The following is a 27,982-nucleotide window of genomic DNA, read 5'->3' on the forward strand; positions in this document are numbered from 1 at the left end:
GTAAGAAGCGCCGGCCGTGGCGGCGCCACGTCCTTTGCCGCGGAGGGAAGGGGGTCAGTTGGGCCTCGGGGCGGGTGGTCATGGCCTTTACGCTGTACTCGCTGCTGCAGGCGGCCCTGCTCTGCGTCAATGCCATCGCCGTGCTACACGAGGAGCGATTCCTCAAGAACAGTGAGTGGGGCCGCGGGGGCGGGCCGAGGGGGACGCGGCGGGCCGAGGGGGACGCAGCGAGCTCCGGGGGCGCGGACCCGACTCGGGCCGCGTGAGTGGACCACTTGGGCCGGGACAGACGGGCGGCCGAGGGCTCTCCTCTTGGGGCCCTTCCTTGGGTGGGGAAGCCGAGCCACTTTCGTCTCACCAGTGGAGTGAAGATTGTTCAGTGGGGTGAAGATTGTTCAGCAGACGCCCACTGTGTGTCGGACCCTGGGTGTCGGGATGGGGGGAGGCGGGGGTGAGCCAGGGAACGCCCCTGCCTGCGTCCAGTTTAGGTTAGGAATTTAGTACCCTTCTCTGTGACCGCTTTTAGTTGTCAGAAACCTGGGGTGTGAGTTTTCAATGAAAAAGGAAGGGGTGTGGCTCATTTTGGAGCGTAGGTAGGTAATCAGAAGAATGAACTGATGGAAGGCCATAGGGGTTCCTGGGCTTTGGGGATAAGAGGAAAGGAGACGTGTTGGGGTTATCACGCCATCCAGTCATCCATGTTCCAAGAAAAGTTTATTCAGCACAGTTTATTGGGTGCCTAGGATATGCCAGGCTAGAATCTGAGAATACAGAGAAGACAGAAGTTATGCCTACCGGGATCTCACAATCCAGCGACCTCCATGCCAGCTGGGCAGACTGCTTTTTTTCTGCATGAGGCACAATTAAGGCAGGATACCTCATGATGTGCATCATTTGTCACAGCGTACCAAATATGTCTGTGTAGATCACTGAAACTCAAACCCATGAGCAAGATTTACTGGTTTCATTTATTCCTTCAGGAGAGATTTATTGAGCACAAATTATGCGCCAGGCGAAACTGAGGTTAAAACAGTTGCCCTGCCCTCCTAATGAAAGTTAATCTAAATAAAAACTGAACAAGTACCAATAACAAGTATGCAGAATGTTACGAAAGAGAAGTGCTGAGAGATACTAACTTGTGAATCTTTGAAAGTTTGGAGGAAGTGTGTCTAACCCGAAATCAGATAAGTCAGTAAACATTAACTAGGTGAAGGGTCGGGAGGTGATAAGTAAGAGCTGGTGTGAAAATTGGTGTGGAAAGGTTGTAAGCAGGGCAGTGACATGACTTGATTTGTGTTATTTGCTGGTTACTGTGTGGAGAACAGATCAGAAGTGTAGACGAGTGGATGTGGAAAGCACCATTCCAAATAGGGCAAGTAGAGATGGTGGGTATAATATAAGTTGAATGGGTATAATAACAATAATGATACCTAACACTTAACACTTACCATGTGCCAGGATCTGTATCAAGTGCTTTCTACATATTAACTTGTGTAACCCTCCCAACAGCCCTATGAGACAAATACTGTTTTCATTCCTGCTTTACAGATGGGGACCAGAAACACAAAAGAGTTGGTAGCTTTCTTAAGATCACACAGCTAGAGAGCAGCAGAGTTAGGGTTCAGTTCAGGCAGTCTGACTCAAGTTCATCTCTTCACCACTATGCTATCCAGAAAAGTAGAAGGAATCACACTGTGGGTTGAATTGTATGCCCCTAAAAGATATATTGAAGTCCTAACCCTTGTTTCCTTTTTTGGAAATAACGTCTTTGCAGGTGAAATTAAGTTAAGATGAGGTCACACTGGAAAAGGATGGACCCTAAGTCCAATGAGGTGTCCTTATGGGGAGAGAGAGATACAGAGACACACAGACACAGGGGGAAGAAGGCCATGTGACAACAGAGGCAGAGACGAGTGGTGCAGCTGCAGTCCAGAGAATGCCAAGGATTGCCAGTAACTACCAGAAGCTAGGAGAGAGGCATAGACGACATTAACCCAAGAGCCCCGAAAAGGAACCAACTCTGCCAACACCTTGGTTTTGGAGTTCTGGCCTCCAGAACTGTGAGAAAATAAACTTTCATTGTGTTAAGCCACATAGTTTGTGGCATTTTGATATAATAGCCCTAGGAAACTAGTACAAATCAGAAGATATTTTAAATGTAGAAAAAATAGAACTTACTGTTTGGACATTGGGAATGAGGAGAGAGGAAAAAGTCAAAGATCTCTCTTGGTTTTCTGGTTTAAGCAACTGAGTGAAGGGTAGTAGCTTTACTGAGTTGGCACTGGTGGGAAATTGTGGGGTGTGGTGCAGGTAACAAGGTGAAGAGATAAAGAAGTTTCGCACATGCTGAGGTTGAGATTTCTGTGAGATACGCAAGTGGAGATATGGAATAGTCAGTTGGACTTAAGTCCATAGACCAGAAGCAAGAGCCAGAGCGGAGGCTGAGATTTGAGTTTGTCAACCACAGATGATAAATTAAGCCATGTGAAGAGATGAAATTGTTCAGGGAACAATAGAATAGAGTACAAAGGAGAACTGTTGACCAGGACAGTCCTAAAATCTCTTCCAGTATTTAATGTTCAGGTAATGATAGAAGAGCTGACAGGAGAAATTGATGAGTGAGCAAAACAGAGAGATGGGGAAATCTAAACAGTGGGTTTCACAGAGGCCAAGGAGTGTTTGAAGCAGGAGAGGGAATACAACAGCGGAATGTTCTGAGAAGCCAAGCAAGATAAGGACTGAAAAGTGTCCTGAGGATTCAGGGTAGTAGAGGTCATTGGTGATTCTGTAAGAGCAGTTACAACAGTGGGTAAAATCCTCATTGGAATGGGGAGGAGCGAGTGGAAAGTCATAGAATGGAGACAGCACAACTATCCAAATGTATCACTGAGTTGGAGGAGATGAAATGGTAGCTGGAAGGGGATGCAGAGATATGTTTTATGATTCTTTTGTTTTTTAGGTCTCAGCAGCGACAATGAGAACTAGTTAGGTCTCTTCAATAAGTCAATGCCATGAAATAAGTGGGGAGGAAGTGACCACTGAGGCAAATATACAAAATATGAAAAAGACAAAAAGAGAGAGAGATGTAGGGAGATATTCATATGCAGCAGGTGGACATTGATTGAATTCTAGTTCAAACATATCAACTGTAAAAAACATTTTGGTAACATTTGAAGAAATTTGAGTATGGAGTAGATACTAGATGATATTAAGGAATCACTGTACATCTTGTTAGTGTGATAAAAATGCATACTGAAATATTTCAGTACCAGTAATTTATTTTTAAAGTAATCAAGCAGAAAAAAAGATGAAGCACGTAGGCAAAAAAATCAATAATTATTAAATCTGAGTGATATATGTTTTAAAACTTTCATAATTAAAGGTTAGAAGAGGAATTGCTAGGGGAAAAGATCTAGTAATGAGAGAAAAATAAAAGGTACAAGAGAGAAATGAGGTAATTGATAACTCAAGGGTTCTGAGAAGGTGGATAGGGATGGGTCCTAAGGCACAAATGGAGGAGATGGCATTAAGTGGGAGGTGGGATACTTTCTTCATTGAAAAAGGAGGAAGGATTAGCTGGAGAAGGAGAAGGTTCCCAGATTAGGTGGCAGGAAGTTTTTCTTCATTCCTTATAACAAATAGGCCAGTCACTGTGAGCTAGGTAGAAAAGATGTAGCAGTGAGCATAACACAGTATCTTTGTTCTCATATCTTAGAGTCTAATGGTAGAACAGATAAATAATTATACAAATAGCTGAGTCTAGGATAAATGCTTTGAAGGAAGAGAACTGCGTGAGAACCATGGGAATATAACCTCCTGGTTGAATCAGAACAGCATCAGTTCCTAAGGAAATAGCATTTAAAGCTAAGTCCTGGAATAGGAATAGGAATTAGCCTATTTTTAGGTACCTTTAAGACTTTAAAGTAGAGATATCATGTAGGCATTTACATATACAGGTCTGGTGCCCAGACGGGAGGAGGTCTGGGAAGGATTTACACATGGGGGTTTTCGGTGTTGGCTGGTGATTTGAAACCATTGGAATGAAGGCTATTTCTCAGAGGAAGAGGTTCAAGGATTGAGTCCTGAGATTACTCTTTCCTGTCAGGGTTCTTGGTTGCAAGCAATAGAAGCTGACTCTGCCTGATTAAACAGAAAGAAATTTACTAAAAGGTTGTTGGACAATAGAACAATGGAGCAGAGTGGAGAATCCAAATACAGACACATATTTATATGGACACTTAATTTATGATAAAGTTAACAGTAGAGTGTGATAGAAAGGATGGTCCTTCAATAAATGATTCTAGGTTAACTGGATATTCAAAAAGAAATAAGTGAATCTTGACCCTCTGCCTCAGGCTAAACACATAAGCCAATTGCAAGAGCATTGTAGATCTAAATGAGAAAGGTAAAACAAAGCTAGAAGAAAACAAACTTTTTCTGAAGGGGCCATATTAAAAATAGTAGGCTTTTGCAGGCCAGGAGGCAGAATTGAGGCTATTAAGCAGGTATCTATATAACCGTTTATAAATGTGAGACATCATTCTTTTTCCCCCCAGCTTTGAGATCTAATTGACAAATAACGTTGTCTAAGTTTAAGATGTACATGTGATGATTTGATACACGTATATATTGCAAAATGCTTACCACAGTAAGGTTGGTTAGCATATCCTTCACCTCACATAATTATCATTTTGTTGTTAATGTTGTTGTGGTGAGAACATTTAAGATTTACTCTCAGAGCAACTTTCAAGTAAACAGTGTTGGATCACCATACTGTACAGTAGATCCCCAGAGCTTATTCATCTAATAACTGAAAATTAGTGCCTTTTGACCAACATCTCCCCATTTCCCCTACCACTCCACTCCTGGCAACCACCATACTACTCTCTCTTTCTATGAGTTTGATGGTTTTAGATCCCACGTATAAGTGAGATAATACAGTACTTGTCTTCCTCTGCGTTATTTCACTTAGCATAATGTCCTCAAGGTCCATCTGTGTTGTCACATATGGCAGGTTTTCCTTGTTTATGGCTGAATAATATTTCATTATATATGTACACCACATTTTCTTTATCCATTCATCTGTCAGTGGACACTTAGATTGTTTCCGTGTCTTGGATATTGTGAATAGTGCTGCAGTGAACATGGGAGTGCAAATATCTCCTCGAGATAATGACTTCATCTGTTTTGGAAAAATACCCAGAAATGGGATTGCTGGATCATATAGCAGTTCTATTATATTTTAAATTTTTTGAAGAACCTCCATACTGCTTTCCAAAGTGGCTGTACCAGTTTACATTCCTATCAACAGTGCACAAAGGTTCCCTTTTTTCACATCCTTGCCAGCATTTATTGTCTCTTGTCTTTTTGGTAATAGTCATTCTAACAGGTGATATTTCATTGTGGCTTTGATTTACATTTTTCTGATGAATAGTGATGTTGAGCACCTTTTCGTGTACTTGGCCATTTTTATTTCTTCTTTGGAAAAATACCTAATCAAGTCCTCTGCCCAGTTTTAATCGAATTATTTGAAAATACAATTATTAATGGAAAGCACCTCCACAGTGGTAGTGTGAGAACCTCCACTGGACCCTCTTTCCAATAAAACAACTATAACTAGTGAAAATTATTTAAAAAACGAACATTTGAAGTCTCTGGGAATTGTCATAAGAGTGTACAACAAATGAAGAAACTTTTTTTTTCCCCCAAGAAAATCTATTAAAGCTCAGTAAGAGCAGTGAGAATCTCTGACATTTGAGCCACAACCAGCTCTTCCCTCTCCCCAACACACACACACACACACACACACACACACACAAAGGAAATGATAAAGATTACAGTGAAAATTAATGGAATACAGAGTAGAAAAACAATAGAATTAACAAAACTAAAAGCTAGTTCTTTCAGAAGATCAACGAAATTGGCAAACATTTAGCTAGACCAAGAAAAAAGGAAAGAAGACTCAAATTACTAAAATCAGGAATGAAAGGTGACATCACTATCTTAGAGAATGAAAAGGATTATAAGGGAATGCTGTGAACAACTGTATGCCAACAAATTAGATGACTTAGACGAAATGGACAAATTCCTAGCAAGACTACAAACTATTGAACTGACTTAAGAAGAACTAGGAAATCTGATTAGACCTGTACCATGTAAAGAGATTGAGTTAGTAACTTAAAGACTTTGAACAAAGAAAAACTCAGGCTTCATTGCTGGATTTTACCAAACATTTAAAGAAGACTTAACACCAAAATAGAGAGGAGAGAAGACATCCCAACTCATGCAGTGAGGCCAGTATTAACCTGATATGAAAACCAGACACAGCACAAGAAAAGAAACTCCAGACCAGTATCTGCTGAATATAGACACAAAAATTCTCTACAGAAGACTGGCAAACTAAACCAGATGGGATTTACCCTGGGAGTGCAGGGTTGGTTTAACATTTTTAAATCAATTAATGTAATTCATCATATTAATAAAATAAATAAAAATCACATGATATAATAGATGCAGAAAAACATTTGACAAAACCTAATACCCTTTCATGATAAAACGTTCAACAAACTAGGAATAGGAAGGAACTTCCTCAATCTGATAAAGAACATCTTTGAAAACCCCTCAGTTAACAGACTTAATGATGAAAGGCTAAGTGCTTTCCCCAGCTAGGACTAAGAAAAGGATCTTGCCACTCCGTTTTAACATTGTACTGGAGATTCTATCCATGGCAATTAGACAAGAAAAAGAAATTAAAAACATCCAGATTGTGAGGTTGAAAAAGTAAATCTCTTGTTTGCAGATGACATAATCTTGTATATAGAAAGTCCTAAGGAATCACTAAAAAACTATTAGAACTAAGAAATGAGTTTAGTAAGGTTGCAAGATACGAGATCAGGAACAAAAATCATTTGTTTTCCTGTACATGAACAATGAACAATCAAAAATGAAATTAAAAAAACATCATTTACAATATCATCAAAAAGAACAAAATACTTAGGAATAAATTTAACAGAATAAGTGTAAGTCTTATACTATGAAAACTACAAGGCATTGTTGAGTGAAATTAAAGAAGAATAAAGATTTTTAAAGATAATTAATGGGTGTAAAAACACTCCATGTTCATGGATTGGAAGACTAAATATTGTTAGGATAACAATATTTAATATTACTGATTTACAGAGTTAATGCAATGTCTATCCAAATCCCAGTTGGGTTTCTTTTGGCAGAAACTGACAAGTTGGGTCCTAAAGGAAATTCAAGGGATCCAGAATAGCCAAAACAACTTCGAAAGAGAATACAATGCCCAGACCTTACTCCAGACCTGCGTTCAAATTTCCCGGAAGTGAAGTTGAGCAGTGTGTCTTTTCCAGAATTTCTACAGATGATTGAGATTTGTGCTCCTAGATGACAACTACTGCCACAAACTATTGGAATGGCCTAGAATTGTTAGTACTTTGCCCTCCAGAACTTTGCTTTCCACATTTCCTCTTTTATCTAGAAATAGTACAGAAATATTTTGTTTGAGCATGTGTTTTGAATATGGTTTCAGAACTAAGGGAAAACACCACATTGCCTTGACTAAGTGGATACGCCATTGTTCTAAAATATCTGAATAGTTTTAAGATAGAATTTTAAAATATTTTAAGTGTTAAATATTGTTTATATAAGCTCTTAACTCTTCTTACCTAGATTTTCATAGTAACCTCCTCACTGGTCACACTCCATCCATTTTTGCTTCTCTTTGTTCTCCCTTCTGTAGGAAGCTGACCGTGTTCCTCAGTGTTTGAAATTCTGAGTTCTTCAATATCCATAGCCTTCAACATAAAATTCATACTCCCTTGTGTGACTTATAAACCCACCATAATGTTTCCCTTCCTCTCTGTCCTTCCCCTCTTTTACCCTTCCCTAATATTTACCGTGTACCTTTTTTACCATGATACTCTTCTTCACTGCTGAGCCTTTACTCAAATTATTTTCTCTGCCTGTGATGACCTTGACTTACCTCATTTCTTTGACTGGCTAACTCTTCAGCCTATCCTTTAAGGCCTACTTCTGGCATTTGCCTTTCCCAGAAACCATCTCTGACCCATTTTGTGGGTAATATACCACTGCAGTTTCTTTTCTGTCTCCTCCAGTAGACTGACAACAAGGGTCCTTTCATCTTTACACTTCATTCCATCAGTCAATGAATGTTTTCTAAATAACTTTATGTTTCCATTATCATATTCTTGTGATTCCTGACTTGAGAGCTATCATATTTATACACATAGGTTAGCCAGTATTTTGGCAATAGTGCAGAGAACGTGTTGTTTCTTTTAGTGCTCCACAATGATGCTAATTTCCTTTATGTACAAGAAAAAAATCACATAGTGGATTTTTATTTATTTATTTATTTATTTTTGGCTGCGTTGGGTCTTCGTTGCTGCGCACAGGCTTTCTCTAGTTGCGGCGAGTGGGGGCTACTCTTCATTGCGGTGTGTGGGCTTCTCATTGCGGTGGCTTCTCTTGTTGTAGAGCATGGGCTCTAGGCATGGTGCGGGCTTCAATAGTTGTGGCTTGTGGGCTGTAGAGCACAGGCTCAGTAATTGTGGTGCACAGGCTTAGTTGCTCCATGGCCTGTGGGATCTTCCCAGACCAGGGCTCGAACCCATGTCCCCTGCATTGGCAGGCAGATTCTTAACCACTGTGCCACCAGGGAATCCCCTACCTAATGGATTTTAATACCTGCCAAAATTGTTCTTACTAGGTTTCGTTTGTGATGCCCAGTATCAATTTGACATATATTTATTATGTCCAGGTTTGTGTGCCTGACACACAGTGAGGTCAAACAAACCGAAAAGTAGGAGTTTGGAGCAGAGAAAGGTTTATTGCAGTCGCCAAGCAAGGAGATCAGGTGGCTCATGCTCAAAAAGCCTGAACTCCCCAGTGGATTTTGGGGAAGAGTTTTTATAGGCAAAATTTGGAGGGAGGGCTGCAGGGTATGTGACCTTCCTCTGACTGGTTGGGTGAGGTAACGGGGTGGTGTTCCAGTCAGCCTTCTGGTCCCAGCCAGTTTGGGGTCCATGTGCTTATGCTTAGCCTGAAGTTACCATCCTCCAACTGGGTGGGGCCTTAGTTCCTGTAGAAGAACTCAGACATCTGTGTTAGATTGTTATGTATATTCCTTGAGGAGGAACCAGGACCCTGCCCTATCACTGCACTACCATTTCTTGACTGCCTTTCCTTTGTTTCTGCATTCCCTCACTCCCGTAATTAGCAACTGTTCGAATCTGCCGTTTGGAACTCAGGGAAGATCTAGGAGGCTGAAAGCCTTTTTCCTCCAAACAAGAAATGGGAAACACAGAAAGGCTTGTGTACCCAGGAGGGCCCCACAGGGTCCTGCTTGGTTTCAGTCCCACCTTTTCTTTGATACTCCTCAATTTTGAGGGGAACAGGTGTTGGACAAGGAAGGGAATAACATTTTGCTTAGAGATTTTTTTAAAAAAAATTTTATTGGAGTATAGTTGATTTCCAATGCTGTGTTAGTTTCAGGTGTACAGCAAAGTGAATCAGTTTTACATATACATATATCCACTCTTTTTAAGATTCTTTTCCCATATAGGCCATTACAGAGTATTGAATAGAGTTCCCTGTGCTATACAGTAGGTCCTTATTAGTTATCTGTGTTATATATAGTAGTGTGTATATGTCAATCCCAATCTCCAGATTTATCCCTCCCCCTCCCCCGCTTTCCCCTCTGCTAACCATAAGTTTGTTAGAGATGTTAATCATAAACTCAGCAGAGGAACTTGGTTTTAGAGGAATTCGGTTTCAGTAGTAGTTATGAGTAATACAGAAGAAACATTTCACACGTGAAACTGTATTAGCTCTGGCTATCATAACAAAGTATCATAGACTGGGTGGCTTAAACAACAGAAATTTATTTTCTTACAGTTCTGGAAGCTGGAAATCTGAGATTAGGGTGCCAGCATGTTTGAATTCTGGTGAGGACTCTCTTCCTGGCTTGCAGATGGCCACCTTCTCACTGTGTCCTCACATGGCTGGGCAGAGTCAAGATCTCTCTCTTCCTCTTTTTGTAAGGCCACAGCCCTATCAGATTAGGGCCCTACCCTTAAGATTCCCTTTAATTTTAATTATCTCCTAAAGATCCTATCTCCAGATACAGTCTCTTTGAGGGTTAGGGCTTCAGCATGTGAGTTTGGTGGGAACACAAATCAGTCCGTAGCAAACAGTTAAAATATTACAAGTTGTTATTTGACTCAGGTTTGAATGACTGCTCCAGACCACTGTAATATTAGACTTTAGAATAGTGAGAGCTGTGTGAGCCTAAGTAATAGAAAGAGAATTCCTAAAGGAGGTAGACCTTAAACAGTAAATCAGGTTTGCATAAATGTACAGAGAAATGAACGAGGCATTCCACAGGCCTTGCATATGATAGACGACATAGTATGAGCATGGCAGTTTATAAAACATTGAAGAAACCATCTGGATATGTAAGTTTCTATTTAAATATATACTCCTGAAAAACATTTGTTTAATTTCATCAGGGAATAAATGGAAATTACTGTGTTGGATTGGGAATTATATTGAACCAAGAGAGATTGGTCTAAGTATACTAGATCATTCACTTCAGCAGTGATCTTTTTGATCAAGGTAATTTTTTTAAAACTTACATTAACAGAGTTGTTTGTGTAGTTTATTAGGTACTTTTACATTTATGATAGCATTTGATTCACATGCAAATTTGGTGACACTGACAAAGTAAAGCACATTTCATTTTCTTTTATAGAAATGGAAACTGACCTCAAAGAGGCTGAGGTTTGCCAGGGTCAGCCAGTCCTCAAAACTGTAGCTAAAACTTTCTCTTCAAAATGTATCTAGCTGAGGGTTGTTGACTGAATCTGAATGGATTACCGTTTTGTGTGTGACTTTTTTTTTTTTTTAAACATCTTTATTGAAGTATAATTGCTTTACAATGGTGTGTTAGTTTCTGCTTTATAACAAAGTGAATCAGTTACACATATACATATGTTCCCATATCTCTTCCCTCTTGCATCTCCCTCCCTCCCACCCTCCCCATCCCACCCCTCTAGGTGGTCACAAAGCACCGAGCTGATCTCCCTGTGCTATGCAGCTGCTTCCCACTAGCTATCTATTTTATGTTTGGTAGTGAATATATGTCCATGACACTCTCTCACCCTGTCACATCTCACCTCTCCCCCTCCCCATATCCTCAAGTCCATTCTCTAGTAGGTCTGTGTCTTTATTCCTGTCTTGCCACTAGGTTCTTCATGGCCTTTTTTTTTTTTTTCCTTAGATTCCATATATATGTGTTAGCATACTGTATTTGTTTTTCTCTTTCTGACTTACTTCACTCTGTATGACAGACTCTAACTCCATCCACCTCATTACAAATACCTCCATTTCATTTCTTTTTATGGCTGAGTAATATTCCATTGTATATATGTGCCACATCTTCTTTATCCATTCATCCGATGATGGACATTTCGGTTGCTTCCATGTCCTGGCTATTGTAAATAGAGCTGCAATGAACATTTTGGTACATTACTCTTTTTGAACTATGGTTTTCTCAGGGTATATGCCCTGTATGCCCAGTAGTGGGATTGCTGGGTCGTATGGTAGTTCTAGTTTTAGTTTTTTGAGGACCCTCCATACTGTTCTCCATAGTGGCTGTATCAATTTACATTCCCACCAACAGTTCAAGAGGGTTCCCTTTTCTCCACACCCTCTCTAGCATTTATTGTTTGGGGATTCTTTTTGTTTGTTTGTTTGTTTGTTTGTTTGGGGATTCTTTGATGATGGCCATTCTGAATTGGTGTGGGGTGATACCTCATTGTGGTTTTGATTGGCATTTCTCTAATGATTAGTGATATTGAGCATCCTTTCATGTGTTTGTTGGCAATCTGTATATCTTCTTTGGAGAAATGTCTATTTAGGTCTCGCACCCATTTTTCAATTGGATTGTTTGTTTTTTTGATATTGAGCTGCATGAGCTGCTGGTGTATTTTGGAGATTAATCCTTTGTCATTTGCTTCATTTGCAAATATTTTCTCCCAAGCAGAGGGTTGTCTTTTCGTCTTGTTTATGGTTTCCTTTGCTGTGCAAAAGCTTTTAAGTTTCATTAGGTCCAATTTGTTTATTTTTGTTTTTACTTCCATTTCTCTAGGAGGTGGGTCAAAAAGGATCTTGCTGTGATTTATGTCATGGAATGTTCTGCCTATGTTTTCCTCTAAGAGTTTTATAATGTCTAGCCTTACATTTAGGTCCTTAATCCATTTTGAGTTTATTTTTGTGTATGGTGTGAGGGAGTGCTCTATCATTCTTTTACATGTAGCTATCCAGTTTTCCCAGCACCACTTATTGAAGAAGCTGTCTTTTCTCCATTGTGTATTCTTGCCTCCTTCATGGGTTTATCTCTGGGCTTTCTATCCTGTTCCATGGATCTATATTTCTGTTTTTTGTGCCAGTACCATACTGTCTTTTTTTTTTTTTTTAATAAATGTATTTCTTTCTTTATTTTATTTTTGGCTGCGTTGAGTCTTCATTGCTGCGCATGGGCTTTCTCTAGTTTTAGTGAGCAGGGCTACTCTTTGTTGTGGTGTGCGGGCTTCTCATTGCGGTGGCTTCTCTTGTTGCAGAGCACGGGCTCTAGGCGCGTGAGCTTCAGTAGTTGTGGCACGTGGGCTCTGTAGTTGTGGCTCACGGGCTCTAGGGCACAGGCTCAGTAGTTGTGGTGCACGGGCTCAGTTGCTCCACAGCATGTGAGATCTTCTCAGACCAGGGCTCGAACCCATGTCCCCTGCATTGGCAGGCGGATTATTAACCACTGCTCCACCAGGGAAGCCCCATACTCTCTTCATTACTGTAGCTTTGTAGTATAGTCTGAAGTCCGAGAGCCTGATTCCTCCAGCTCCGTTTTTCTTTCTCAAGATTGCTTTGGCTATTCGGGGTCTTTTGTGTTTCCATACAAATTGTGAAATTTTTTGTTCTAGTTCTGTGAAAAATGCCATTGGTAGTTTGATAGGGATTGCACTGAATCTGGAGATTGCTTTGGGTAATATAGTCATTTTCACAATGTTGATTCTTCCAATCCAAGAACATGGTCTATCTTTCCATCTGTTTGTATCATCTTTAATTTCTTTCATCAGTGTCTTATAATTTTCTGCATACAGGTTTTTTGTCTCCTTAGGTAGGTTTATTCCTACGTATTTAAGTCTTTTTGTTGCAGTGGTAAATGGGAATGTTTCCTTAATTTCTCTTTCAGATTTTTCATCATTAGTGTATAGGAATGCAAGAGATTTCTGCACATTAATTTTGTATCCTGCTATTTTACCAAATTCATTGATTAGCTCTAGTAGTTTTCTCGTAGCATCTTTAGGATTCTGTACGTACAGTATCATGTCATCTGCAAACACTGCCAGCTTTACTTCTTCTTTTCCAATTTGGATTCCTTTTATTTCTTTTTCTTCTCTGATTACCATGGCTAAAACTTCCAAAACTATGTTAAATAATAGTGATGAGAGTGGGCAACCTTATCTTGTTCCAGATTTTAGAGGAAATGGTTTCAGTTTTTCTCCATTGAGAACGATGTTGGCTGTGGGTTTGTCATATATGGCCTTTATTATGTTGAGGAAAGTTCCCTCTATGCCTACTTTCTGCAGGGCTTTTATCATAAATGGGTGTTGAATTTTGTCGAAAGCTTTCTCTGCATCTATTGAGATGATCATATGGTTTTTCTCCTTCAATTTGTTAATATGGTGTATCACATTGATTGATTTGCATATATTGAAGCATCCTTGCATTCCTGGGATAAACCCCACTTGATCATGGTGTATGATCCTTTTAATGTGCTGTTGGATTCTGTTTGCTAGTATTTTGTTGAGGATTTTTGCATCTATGTTCATGAGTGATATTGGCCTGTAGTTTTCTTTTTCTGTGATGTCTTTGTCTCGTTTTCATATCAGGGTGATGGTGGCCCTTAGAATGAATTTGGGAGTGTTTCTCCCTCTGCTCTATTTTGGAAGAGTTTGAGAAGGATGGGTGTTAGCTCTTCTCTAAATGTTTGATAGAATTCGCCTGTGAAGCCATCTGGTCCTGGGCTTTTGTTTGTTGGAAGATTTTTAATCACAGTTTCAATTTCAGTGCTTGTGATTGGTCTGTTCATATTTTCTATTTCTTCCTGGTTCAGTCTCGGAAGGTTGTGCTTTTCTAAGAATTTGTCCATTTCTTCCAGGTTGTCCATTTTATTGGCATATCGTTGCTTGTAGTAATCTCTTCTGATCCTTTGTGTTTCTGCAGTGTCAGTTGTTACTTCTCCTTTTTCATTTCTAATTTTATTGATTTGAGTCTTCTCCCTTTTTATCTTGATGAGTCTGGCTAATGGTTTATCAATTTTGTTTATCTTCTCAAAGAACGAGCTTTTAGTTTTATTGATCTTTGCTATCGTTTCTTTGATTTCTTTTTCATTTAGTTCTGATCTGATCTTTATGATTTCTTTCCTTCTGCTAACCTTGGGGTTTTTTTGTTCTTCTTTCTCTAATTGCTTTAGGTGTAAGGTTAGGTTGTTTATTTGAGATGTTTCTTCTTTCTTGAAGTAGAATTGTATTGCTATAACCTTCCCTCTTAGAACTGCTTTTGCTGCATCCCATAGGTTTTGGGTTGTTGTGTTTTCATTGTCATTTGTTTCTAGGTATTTTTTGATTTCCTCTTTGATTTTTTCAGTGATCTCTTGGTTATTTAGTAGTGTACTGTTTAGCCACCATGTGTTTGTATTTTTTACAGATTTTTTCCTGTAACTGTTATCTAGTCTCATGGCGTTGTGGTCAGAAAAGATACGTGATACAATTTCAGTGTTCTTAAATTTACCAAGACTTGATTTGTGTCCCAGGATATGATCTATCCTGGCGAATGTTCCATGAGCACTTGAGAAGAAAGTGTAATCTGCTGTTTTTGGATGGAATGTCCTATAAATATCAATTAAGTCCATCTTGTTTAATGTATCATTTAAAGCTTGTGTTTCCTTATTTATTTTCATATTGGATGATCTGTCCATTGGCGAAAGTGGGGTGTTAAAGTCCCCTACTCTGATTGTGTTACTGTTGATTTCCCCTTTTATGGCTGTTAGCATTTACCTTATGTATTGAGGTACTCCTACGTTGGGTGCATAAATATTTACAATTGTTATATCTTCTTCTTGGATTGATCCCTTGATCATTATGTGGTGTCCTTCTTTGCCTCTTGTAATAGTCTTTATTTTAAAGTCTGTTTTGTCTGATATGAGAATTGCTACTCCAGCTTTCTTTTCATTTACTTTTGCATGGAATATATTTTTCCACCCCTTCACTTTCAGTTTGTATGTGTCCCTAGGTCTGAAGTGGGTCTCTTGTAGACAGCATATATACGGGTCTTGTTTTTGTATCCATTCAGCCAGTCTATGTCTTTTGGTTGGAGCATTTAATCCATTTACATTTAAGGTAATTATCGATATGTATGTTCCAATTACCATTTTCTTAATTGTTTTGGGTTTGTTATTGTAAGTCTTCCTTGTCTGTGTTTCCTGCCTAGAGAAGTTCCTTTAGCATTTGTTTTAAAGCTGGTTTAGTGGTGCTGAATTCTCTTAGCTTTTGCTTATCTGTAAAGGTTTTAGTTTCTCCATCGAATCTGAATGAGATCCTTACTGGGTAGAGTAATCTTGGTTGTAGGTTTTTCCCTTTCATCACTTTACATATGTCCTGCCACTCCCTTCTGGCTTGCAGAGTTTCTGCTGAAAGATCAGCTGTTAACCTTATGGGGATTCCCTTGTATGTTAATTGTTGCTTTTCCCTTGCTGCTTTTAATATTTTTTCTTAGTATTTAATTTTTGATAGTTTGATTCATATGATTTTCTGCGTGTTTCTCCTTGGATCAATCCTGTATGGGACTCTCTGCCTCCTGGACTTTTTTGACTATTTCTTTTCTCATATTAGGGAAGTTTTCAACTATAATCTTTTCAAATATTTTCTCAGTCCCTTTCTTTCTCTCTTCTTCTTCTGGGACCCCTATAATTCGAATGTTGGTATGCTTCATGTTGTCCCTGAGGTCTCTGAGATTGTCCTCAATTCTTTTCATTCTTTTTTCTGTATTCTGCTCTGCGGTAGTTACTTCCACTATTTTATCTTCCAGGTCACTTATCCGTTCTTCTGCCTCAGTTATTCTGCTATTGATTCCTTCTAGAGAATATTAAGTTTCATTTATTGTGTTGTTCATCATTGTTTGTTTGCTCTTTAGTTCTTCTAGGTCCTTTTTAAATGTTTCTTGCATTTTCTCCATTCTATTTCCAAGACTTTGGATCATCTTTTCTACCATTATTCTTAATTCTTTTTCAGGTAGACTGTCTTATTTCCTCTTCATTTGTTTGGTCTGGTGGGTTTTTACCTTGCTCCTTCATCTGCTGTGTATTTCTGTCTTCTCATTTGGTTAACTTACTGTGTTTGGGGTCTCCGTTTTGCAGGCCGCAGGTTCGTAGTTCCTGTTGTTTTTGGTGTCTGCTCCCAGTGGCTAAGGTTGGTTCAGTGGGTTTTGTAGGCTTCCTGTTGGAGGGGACTGGTGCCTGTGTTCTGGTGGATGAGGCCGGATCTTGTCTTTCTGGTGGGCAGGACCACATCTCGTGGTGTGTTTTGGATGTCTGTGAACTTATTATGATTTTAGGCAGCCTTTCTGCTAATGGGTGAGGTTGTGTTCATGTCTTGCTAGTTGTTTGGCATGGGGTGTCCAGCACTGTAGCTTGCTGGTTGCTGAGTGGAGCTGGGTCTTAGCGTTGAGACGGAGATCTGTGGGAGAGCTTTTGCCATTTGGTATTACGTGGGGCCCGGTGGTCTCTGGTGGACCAGTGTCCTGAACTTGGCTCTCCCACCTCAGAGGCTTAGGCTTGACTCCCCACCAGAGCATCAAGACCCTGTCAGCCACACGGCTCAGAAGTAAAGGGAGAAAAGAAAATTAAGAAAGAAAGAAAGAAATAATAAAATAAAGTTATTAAAATAGAAAAAAATATTAAAAATAGAAAAGTAATAAAAAAAAGAAAGAGAAAGAAAGAAGAGAGCAAACAAAACAAAAAACAAATCCACCAATGATAACAAGCACTAAAGACTATACTAAAAAAAAAAAAAGCAGAAACAATAAAACGGACAGTCAGAACCCTAGGACAAATGGCAAAAGCAAAGCTATACAGAGAAAATCACACAAAGCATACACATACACACTCATAAAAAGAGAAAAAGGAAAAATATATATATATATAAAATAAAAAAAGGAAGAGAGCAACCAAATCAGTAAACAAATCTACCAGTGATTATAAGCTTTAAATACTAAACTAAGATAAACATAATACCAGAATCAAATTAGATGCAGAAAGCAAGCCTCATGTCCACAGTTGCTCCCAAAGTCCACCTCCTCAGTTTGGGGATGATTCGTCATCTATTCAGGTATTCCACAGATGCAGGGTACATCAAGTTGATTGTGGAGATTTAATCTGCTGCTTCTGAGGCTGCTGGGAGAGATTTCCCTTTCTCTTCTTTGTTCGCACAGCTCCCGGGGTTCAGCTTTGGATTTGGACCCACCTCTGCATGTAGGTCGCCTGAGGGCATCTGTTCCCTGCCCAGACAGGATGGGGTTAAAGGAGCAGCTGATTCGGTGGCTCTGGCTCCCTCAGGCCGCGGGGAGGGAGGGGTACAGAGTGCGGGGCAAGCCTGTGGCGGCCGAGGCCGGCGTGACATTGCAACAGCCTGAGGTGCACCGTGTGTCCCTCTGGGGAAGTTGTCCCTGTATCACGGGACCCTGGCAGTGGCGGGCTGCACAGACTCCGGGGTGGGGAGGTGTGGATAGTGACCTGTGCTTGCACACAGGCTTCTTGGTGGCTGCAGCAGCAGCCTTAGCGTTTCATGCCCGTCTCTGGTGTCTGTGCTGATAGCTGCGGCTCGTGCCCTTCTCTGGAGCTCACTTAGGCGGTGCTCTGAATCCCCTCTCCTCACGCGCCCCGAAACAATGGTCTCTTGCCTCTTCGGCAGCTGCAGACTTTTTCCTGGACTCCCTCCCGGCTAGCTGTGGTGCACTAACCCCTTCAGGCTGTGTTCACCCCGTCAACCCCAGTCCTCTCCCTGGGATCTGACCGAAGCCCGAGCCTCAGTTCCCAGCCCCCGCCCAGCCTCAGCTCCCAGCCCCGCCCGCCTCGGTGGGTGAGCAGACAAGCTTCTCGGGCTGGTGAGTGCTGCTCGGCACTGATCCTCCATGCGGGAATCTCTCTGCTTTGCCCTCCGCACCCCTGTGGCTGCGCTCTCCTCCATGGCTCCGAAGCTTCCCCCCTCTGCCACCCGCAGTCTCCACCCATGAAGGGGCTTCTGAGTGTGTAGAAACCTTACCTCCTTCACAGCTCCCTCCCAGTGGTGCAGGTCCCGTCCCTATTCTTTTGTCTCTGTTTTTCCTTTTTTCTTTTGCCCTACCCAGGTATGTGGGGAGTTTCTTGCCTTTGGGGAAGTCTCCAGTGTTCAGTAGGTGTTCTATAGGAGTTGTTCCACCTGTAGATGTAGTTTTGATGTATTTGTGGGGAGGAAGGTCATCTCCACATCTTACTCCTCTGCCATCTTGAAGGCGCCCCCTCTGATAACTTACTATTTTTGAAAAATTACTCTAATGCACTTCCCTCCCTATATTGTAGAATTTTATCCTGTTTTGTTGAAGAGCAGTTGGAAGGTAAATTTTTTCTGGGAGTCACTTCTCCCATTATGTAAAAGCATATATTTAAATATCTTTTTGGAATAGGTCTAAAAGATAAAAAGATTGTTGAAAATCATGGTTTCTCATAAAAACTGAGTGCATGATCCACAAAGTGGTTAAAACAAGTTCTTTTTTTACCATGTAAGAGCTTGTGGCCATGAATGGAAAGGATTGAAAATTTTAGCATTGATAAATTTCCAAAAAGGAAGTAAAGGAAATGAAACCATCTAAACCATCTAAAGGTGGTTATAAAGCAAGTTTAAATATTCAGAGTGATTCGTGGTTGAAACCCCTCTACTTTTTGGAACCCGTCCCTGCCGTCAGGATGTTCATGCTCTGGAGAGGAAGGCCTCATTCCAGAGGGGTTTCTCCAATAGAGGAGCAGCTTTACAGGCTTTCTTTTTAAATGTTATTTTTATTTTTATCAAAGCAGTATATGTGTGTGGAAAAAAGGTCAAAAAAGCCCCTTCAGTTTGTAAAGAAAGATAGAAGCCTTCTGCTCCATCTCTCCTCAACCTCCCCTGTTCTTCAAAAGCAATTATTTTCAACTCTTCCAAGTTTTAAGTCACTGACCTGCTACTGTGGAAGGGTTTAGCACAATTATGCCATCAGCAGCACTCTCATTCTTGTGTAAGCACAAGTACACATGTACTTCCCTTCTCCATCTCTCCCATCTCCAACCAATTATTGGTGATATCAATATTCCATATTTACATTACTATGACTATGAATATTACAGCTGAACAGTAAAAAAAATCATAATTTTATCCTTTCTTCTAGTTGAATTATGGTTTGGCTGTAGAATTCTAGATTGGAACCAATTTTTCTTCAGAGTTTTGAAGACATTATTCCATTTAATTTTCTCGTTTCCTTTGTTGATGTTAAGAAGTCTAATGCCATTCTGTTTCCTGATTCTTTGTAGGTAACCTAAGTTGCCTCTCTAAAAGCCTTTAGGGTATTCTCTTTATCTTTTTAGGTCTGAAATTTTACAATAATGTGGCAACATGTGGGTCTCCTTTTCATTCATTGGGCTGTGCTCTGATTGGGCCCATTTGGCCTAAAGTCTCATATCCCTCAGTTCTAGGATATCATCTCTTAATATTTGTTTGATAATTTTTAAAAATTTTTATTGGAGTATAGTTGATTACAATGTTGTTAGTTTCAGGTGTATAGCAAAGTGAATCAGTTATACATATATCCTCTATTTTTTTTTTTTCTTTTTAGATTCTTTTCCCATATAGGCCATTACAGAGTACTGAGTAGAGTTCCCTGTGCTGTACAGCAGGTTCTTATCAGTTATCTATTTTATATATAGTAGTGTGTATATGTCAGTCCCAACTTCCCAATTTATCCCTTTCTGCCCCCCACCCTACCCCCGCCACCATCCCCTGGTAACCATAAGTTTGTTTTCTATATGTGTGACTCTACTTACGTTTTATAAATAAGTTCATCTATACCTTTTTTTTTTTAAGATTCCACATGTAAGTGATATCATATGATATTTGTCTTTCTGTGTCTGACTTACTTCACTCAGTATTCACTCAGTAGGACAGTCTCTGGGTCCATTCATGTTGCTGCAAATGGCATTATTTTTTTCTTTTTTCTGGCTGAGTAATATTCCATTGTATATATGTGCCACATCTTTATCCATTCCTCTGTTGATGGACATTTAGTTTGATTCCATGACCTGGCTATTGTAAATACTGCTGCAGTGAACATTGGGGAGTATGTATTTTTTTTTTTTTGTATCAAGAACTAGTTTAATAAAAGAGGACTGGAATACTGATATTATGTTCGTTCCACAAACCCATGGTTTGTCTTCATTTGGAATAGCTAATGTATGCTTTTTTTTTTCACACATACACACACCGTATTTTATTTTTACAAGAGATAAATAGACTGACACCAAGCATTGTAAATGGATGACCACAACAAAAGCAACAATGATTGCAATTACCAAACACAAAACACACTCATAGTATGACATAATATTGACATTCAGTCCAGTAATCCTCCACTGTAACAGCTCCTTTACTTTGCAGTGAAAATTGATTTCTATATTCTTTGCCTCTGAGTCCTTGTGGGATTTTTTTTTTTTAATTCAAACAGAAAGTCACAAAAATTATAATCATCCTCATCAGTTCACTCAGTCCCATGTAATTAATTTTTTTTTATCTTGATCTTTTGTTAGCACTTTTATGAGTTCATCAGTTTTTCATTAGAGTTCTGAAAATGCTTATTCATTCAGTTCAGCAGTACAGTTACCAGAAACCGGTACTTGTCAGAGTCTTTTCTATGAATTCCTTGAAGATGAAACCCTTTTATAGGAACATATTTGCAAAAGCATCAGAGTACACCCAGAACTGTCTGTAAATGACAAAAGACTTTAAAATGACCACGGTTAAAGATATGATGAAAGTTCATAATAGTGCAATTATGGGGAGTAATTGGGGAGTATGTATCTTTTTCAATTATGGTTTTCTCTGGGTATATGCCTAGGAGTGGGATTGCTGGGTCATAGGGTAGTTCTATTTTTAGTTTTAAGGAACCTCCATAATGTTCTCCATAGTGGCTGCACCAATTTACATTCCTGCCAATGGTGTAAGAGGGTTCCCTTTTCTCCACACCCTCTCCAGCATTTATTGTTTGGAGATTTTTTGATGATTGCCATTCTGACCGGTGTGAGGTGATACCTCATTGTAGTTTTGATTTGCATTTCTCTAATAATTAGTGATGGTGAACATCTTTTCATGTGCTTTTTGACCATCTTGTTTGATAATTTTTTCCTACTTTTTTTTCTCTCTTTCTGGAACTCCTGTTATTTTGACATATTGATACTTTCTTTTTTCTTTAATTTTGCCTTGTCTGGTAGGTAACTTCAACTTAGTGTGTTGGCCTCTTCTTTTGAACTTTTTATGCTAATATAGCAAGAACAAGCTCTCCTTTTTTTTTTTTAAATAAATTTATTTATTCATTTTTGGCTGCGTTGGGTCTTTGTTGCTGCGCACGGGCTTTCTTTAGTTGTGGCGAGCGGGGGCTACTCTTCATTGCGGTGTGCTGGCTTCTCGTTGCGGAGCATGGGCTCTAGGTGTGTGGGCTTCAGTAGTTGTGGCATGTGGGCTCAGTACTTATGGCTCGCAGGCTCAGTAGTTGTGGCTCATGGGCTCTAGAGCGCAGGCTCGGTAGTTGTGGTGCACGGGCTTAGTTGCTCCGCGGCATGTGGGATCTTCCCGGACCAGGGCTCGAACCCGTGTCCCCTGCATTGGCAGGCGGATTCTTAACCACTGCACCACCAGGGAAGTCCCACTCCTTCTTTTTTATGTCCCCTTTTTTTATGGCATCTTGTTCTCTGGGGTTTATAGCTACAGTAGTTGTTCTCTCTCTAAGGATGTTTGTTTTTTTTTTTAATGAACTTCTACTTCTTGCATTGTCTCTTCCTCAAAGTCTTCTTTTCTGGTTTTGTTCTGTCTTTCCATGTTAAGAATTGTTCCCTCTTGACTGTCAGTTCATTCTAAAGAGTAAAGCACTGAGAGGCTCTTAGGAAGCTCTGTGTATGTGGTTGGGATTTGCTCACCAGTGGACCTCTCTGTAAGTTCGCTCTTTCATTAAAGCCCCCAGTATGTCAGTATCTGAAGTATTCTTGGGCAGCTGGTCAATTTCCAGAGTAATTTTACAACTTCCTGTCTGCAGAATATAAGTGTTCTTATTTCCAGGCTTACTTGAGACACAAGCAAGGAAAGTGGGCAGGAGTCTGACACTTAGGTTTGCAGACTTTAATTCAATCCACCCTCCCTAGATGTCCCCAGGTCCAGAGCTTCCATGCTTCAGTCTCTGCTGAGAGTACACCTCTGTCTTCTGAGGGTATAAGAGAGGGACATTCTTCCTATCAGTTCAGTCTAGGGAAGGGGATGGGATGGGATGGGAGGGGAAGGAGGAGCGGCGCTAACTGCTCTTGTGGAGACTTTTCAATTAGTCCTCCTGTGTTTCAGCTTTGTCGCCCTCACTGGCATTTTGAAGTTTCTTTCAAGTTTCCAGGGTTCTCAGCACGATTCACCTCAGTTTTTTATTGTGTGCTCCCTGGATGTTTCGGTTTCAGCCTTCTCTACTAAGTCAGTTTTTCTTCCCTTTATTTTTCATTGTCCAGATTGACTTCTCTTGCCTGCAGACTTCTTTCTTGTTACTCTTTTAATGTCATTTTTAGTAGGGTTTCAGGAGAAAGCTAAGATAAAAGTGTGTATCCATTGATGGAGTTCAGGACATGCTACCCCCAAATAAGGCACCGTGGTATGTTGACTATCTTAAGCTGAAGGAGTTAGAGAAAACACCAGAATCAGAGAGGTCACTCTGCCCTCCTCCCTCCCTGGCCCTTCTTTCTTGAAAGCGAGAGATAAATCTCCCGTGTGAAAGGTATCCTTCCTGTACCAGGAGGAAAGGAGACATTCTTATCACCAGAGACAGGGAATTTAGGGCCGGGAAGACTGTATAAACAGACATTATTACATTTCCTACCCATAGCCCAAACCCCTTTGTTTTGTTAATTCTTCACAAATTTGTTCTTTTGTCTAAAAGGTAGAAAAACTTCCTGCTTTGGTCAGTTTTTCAGATCCTCATTTTCTTGTGAAGACTCCCAGGTACATGTAAAAACTTAATAAAATTTGTGTGCTTTTCTCCTGTTAACCTGTCTTTGTCAGTTTAATTTTCAGACATAGCCAGGGACCCTAAGAGGGTCAAGGAAAACTTTCTCCTTCGTTACAGTAACCATTATGTTTAACCAAAACCAGGCTGCTTTCTTATTGTGCAGAGTTGTTAAGTAGGTTTATATGAGTAAGACTAAACTGGTTTGGAAAATGATACAACTGGTGGTGGTGGTCATTTTGCGTTTTATGTCTTTCTAGAGACACTATTATGAAATAGTTTTTACCACATTATAAGTAGTTAAAGGCTGGTACTACACCTTTGAACTTAAATTACAAAAAGAGGACTGCCATGTAGTGGAGGACGCTGATTGAGCTCCCTGGAAGAGTGAGACAGGTATGTGGGAGAAAGAACTTACAGTAGAACTTGTTATATGGTAAAAGTCAGTGTTGGAGAAACAGCGTAAGTGTATTTGCTTGTCGGAGAGAGAAGTAGATCCAGAAGTAGGAAGCAAGATGCAGGTGTATCTTCTGAGATTGTTTTTATCTCGGAGAGATGTGTACATTTAATATTGGAGGATTTCTTCCTCCCTCCCGCAAAGCTGCAATTGAATGATTGGTTACACTTCGTGTGTCTTAAAAATAAAGAAACATGTTTCTTTGGAAGTTTTATCTGCGATTCTAGGATTTACCTTATCTTTCTTTATCCAAAATTAACTTGGTCTGCTATAAATTCAGATTAATTCCACAAACATTTACTAAGTACTTGCTCTGGGTGGGGGAGAGGGGAAAGGTAAAGACAGACTAAATTCAGTTCCTGTCTTCCAGGAATTTATAATGTAACTTACAATCAGTAGTTACTATTTGGGGAGCAAAGAGAAAGGTTTATTATGACATGGGAGGGAATTAGGAAAGGCCCTGACATTGAAGTCAGACAAACCTAGATTCAGAAGCTGCCTTTAACATGTATAGCAATTAGTGGGTAACTGAGTAACCACTAGTTACTTGGAGGGTTGTAGTATGATACAAGGCTAGCATGTCAATTTAAGGAGTTTCTAACTTCACTCAGTAGGCAATGGGAATCATCACACATTGTGAGCTAGAAAGATCTGACACTTTAAGGGAGAAAGAAGTCGAGACGAAATTGCAGAGGCATCTATTGAGAGTCTGGCAAGAGATAGTAGAGGCTGTGATATTAACCACTGTGATAGAAGTTGTGCTGCAGGAGCTCAAAAAAGAGTGACAGCCCTGTGGATGGGGAAGGCTGTAAGCACAAGTGAGCTAGGCCTTGAAGGGTGAGTGGGAGTGAAAACACATCAGCTCTGCTGTGAACTTGAATTTTACATTAGTTTTATACCACAACACATCTCAGTGTTGATGTGACCAAAAAATTTTAAAAAAAAAACAGAAAACAAGCAAGCAACCATTATTTAACCTTTTTTTCAACCAAGTAAAAGTTGATTAAACAAAGTGAAATCTTGTTACCTGATACATGGTTCTTTCATGTATAAAATAAAAACTTGTTCTCTGTCTTCAAGTTTAAGGGTTAACATGTCAGGAATTAATTAAGCCCTGTAGTTATATGAGAGTAAAAAACTACATAGTCATGTGAGATATGAAAAGTGGACCTGAAATGAGGACAAGAGAAGGATGTTGCAGAAATGAGGCCATGTAAGCCTCCAGAAGAATGCGTAAGGCAATAAAAAAAGAATTAGCAGATAAAGGTAAAGAAATAATGATTTATATTATCAGGAAAATGATAGAAGAAGGTAAAAGACTCATTTACTGAAAATAAGTGGGGTTAGGGTTAGATAATAGGCTAAATTCCTTACCTCAAAATTGAGAAATGAAGAGGAATGATCAAGTTAAAAAGATGTGCCTCTGTTGTCAGGTTAGAGCATGCTATGAAGGCCTAACCAAGCTGCGACCAGGTTGACATGAACATTTCCCCAGGTGAACAGAGTGAAGCTCAGCTGCAACACTTTTATACTGATAATTACTTTGGGTTTTATGAATTCTGAATTGAGCTAATTATTCAACTTGACAATATGCTTTGTTTTTAATTCTGACCTGAAAAATATTTTGTTTGTTTAGAAAAACAGAAAGAAAACAATCAGGGTGTCACAACAGTCATCTTTACTGAATACAGTGCCATGGAAGAATTTATTAGACTGTAGTTTATTTTATAAAATCAAAATTGAAATTAAATGAGTTTGTGCTGCTTATCAAAAGTAAAAAATATACTCAAGTTTTTAAGTCATATAACTATACTTTATGTCTAACAAAGGCTCAAAATCATCTTTAGAAGGTGACTATTGAGGGAGCAAGGTGAGTGCATAATAAATTTTATCACAGCTAATCATCTTTATATTATGCAGTTGGCTGGGGAACAGACCAGGGAATTGGTGGATTCGGAGAAGAGCCTGGAATTAAATCTCAGCTAATGAACCTTATTCGATCTGTGAGAACTGTGATGAGAGGTAAGAAGAAAAACTAGTGGAACACTCTTAATTTTGTGGTTTGATTTAAGTAGCAAAACTTCCAAGTGTGAATGCCATTTTTGTAGTGGGAACTTTTTTCTATAATATTTAACTTGGCTTTACTGCTTAAAAGTTACTAGTTTCTTTCCTAGCTTGCCTCTTATTTCTATCTAAGCCACTTGATGCAGATGGAATGCTCAGTGATGTAATATTTGTATGCTACCTGTATGTCACCTCTCAGAGTTGAAAGATAATGGTGTTCTTGCCTTTTAGAAATTCTTTTGCTTCTAAGTAGAAAAGTCATCTAGAGTCCTGTAAGACTTTCAAGAGAAAAATACAGGTCCCATATCTGCTATTTTTATTAGAAAATATTTTAGAGCAACTCAGGAATTCAAAACCTTTTATTTGAAACTATTAAAATTAGGGTTTCTTTCCATCTCTCTCTCTCTCTCTGTTAGCTGCTTTCATCACAACTTTGGGTAGGATGATAAGTTTGATTCTTAATTTAGTGATGAAGCTACAGAATCTTCTTTGCACTGTATTTCTAATGTCAGTTGTCACTGGCAGCCATGTGGGTCTACTTCCACCTGGGTCCAGTATGCTTCTGTGTTCCCAGAGCTGCACCAGCACTATCCACAGATGACTTTGTATTGATCTTGTACCAGTGTGACCCTTATCCCCAGTCACACAAGCCCACTTTACAATAAGTTTCGGATTTTATGATCCAATGCATTTTTGAATGTTACTTTGTTATAAGGATTTGCAACGTGATTCTGATGACATACTGTATTTCCATCCTTCCTGGATGCTAGTAACTATGTCTTCGTTTTTTTCTGATTTTTTTAATAATAAAAAACTGTTTTGTTTTTTTTTCTTTGCAGTGCCATTGATAATAGTAAACTCAATTGCAATTGTATTACTTTTACTATTTGGGTGAAGATCAATGGGGGAAATGGAGACTCAGGAGAAGAGCTGCCAGCAGAAGTTATTACTTCAGTCTTTATTGGAATATACATATCTTAGCTGGCTGACCTTGGACTTGACAAAAATGTAAACCTGCCAATAAAACCAGAGTCCCTATTTATCTGATTTTTTTAAATGTTGCACTTATAGTTTTATTGCAAAAAGATCAGATCATCAGAGGCCAGACTGGAATACATTTGATTGCTGACTGCTGATAAAAGTTCATGCTATGGTAAAGATTGTTAAAAGGGTGCAGGATTGTCACTTCTGTGTTTCTAGAGGTTTCTTTCTTTGACTTCTCAGGGATGAATTTTGTTTCCAAAGTTCCTTGTGACTTAGCTATGATGTGAGAATGATTATTCTCCTAGATAAAATTTAAAGGATTTTTAAAATATAAAATGTTAGATAGGAAATTTGGATTATTTTATTTTGAACTCTTTGGTTAAATATTTTATCTGTATACTGTCTCAGCTATGAAAAATTCAAATTCATAGTAACTATTGAAGAGCAATACTCTGATTTCTGGGAGAATTCTAATTTTGTAAGTCGGTTAGTCACATGATAATTGTGTTTTTAAGTTTTAAGTTCTTTTCATGCGTTTGTTATTTTATTAATTGGCCTGAATGATGAGACCAGGTCAGTATCTACATATTTCCATAAGTAAAAAAAAATCCATATAGAAAAGTCTATGCCCTTTTTAACAATGATGACTTATTTTTTAAAATCAGCATAAATAGCAGCCTGCAGGAGCAATCCTAAACAATCACCATTAAACCATACTACGTAAGAAGACTTTGTTGTGAAGCATTTACCTCCCCAAATTATCACATTTCCGTTTCTTGGAGTAGCACATTAAGGGGTGTGATTTGTAATTCTTCATTCTGTCAGTCAGTAGAGCATTCATGGTGGATAAATTGTCTTTTTTTTTTTATGTCTTAGACCATCCCATATTTGCTTATCCCATAATACTGTTTTATGCAGAAAGATTAAAACAATGTAAATGGTTTTTCTGGGAAGTATTAGTTATAATATTTTAAAGGGGGTGGAATGGAATCTTTGTCTGTAGGAGAACTTTATTTGTAAATAAAGTTCAATTTCCAAGTCAAACACTTGTTTTTGTACTTCAGTATATAACCT

At 39.2% G+C, this 27,982-nt stretch overlaps 1 protein-coding gene across 1 annotated transcript; it reads left to right on the forward strand.

Annotated features, from left to right (window-relative positions):
• Nucleotides 1–27,952, forward strand: IER3IP1 (immediate early response 3 interacting protein 1). The gene is made up of 3 exons (XM_057526149.1): nt 1–171; nt 25,781–25,882; nt 26,764–27,952. The coding sequence occupies exons 1-3, from the start codon at nt 81–83 to the stop codon at nt 26,817–26,819; spliced, it is 249 nt and encodes an 82-aa protein (XP_057382132.1). The 5' UTR covers nt 1–80; the 3' UTR covers nt 26,820–27,952.
• The last annotated feature ends 30 nt before the right edge of the window (nt 27,953–27,982 follow it).

This window comes from Balaenoptera acutorostrata, chromosome 13 (genome assembly GCF_949987535.1).
Source record: "Balaenoptera acutorostrata chromosome 13, mBalAcu1.1, whole genome shotgun sequence".
Classification (NCBI taxonomy): Eukaryota; Metazoa; Chordata; class Mammalia; order Artiodactyla; family Balaenopteridae; genus Balaenoptera; species Balaenoptera acutorostrata.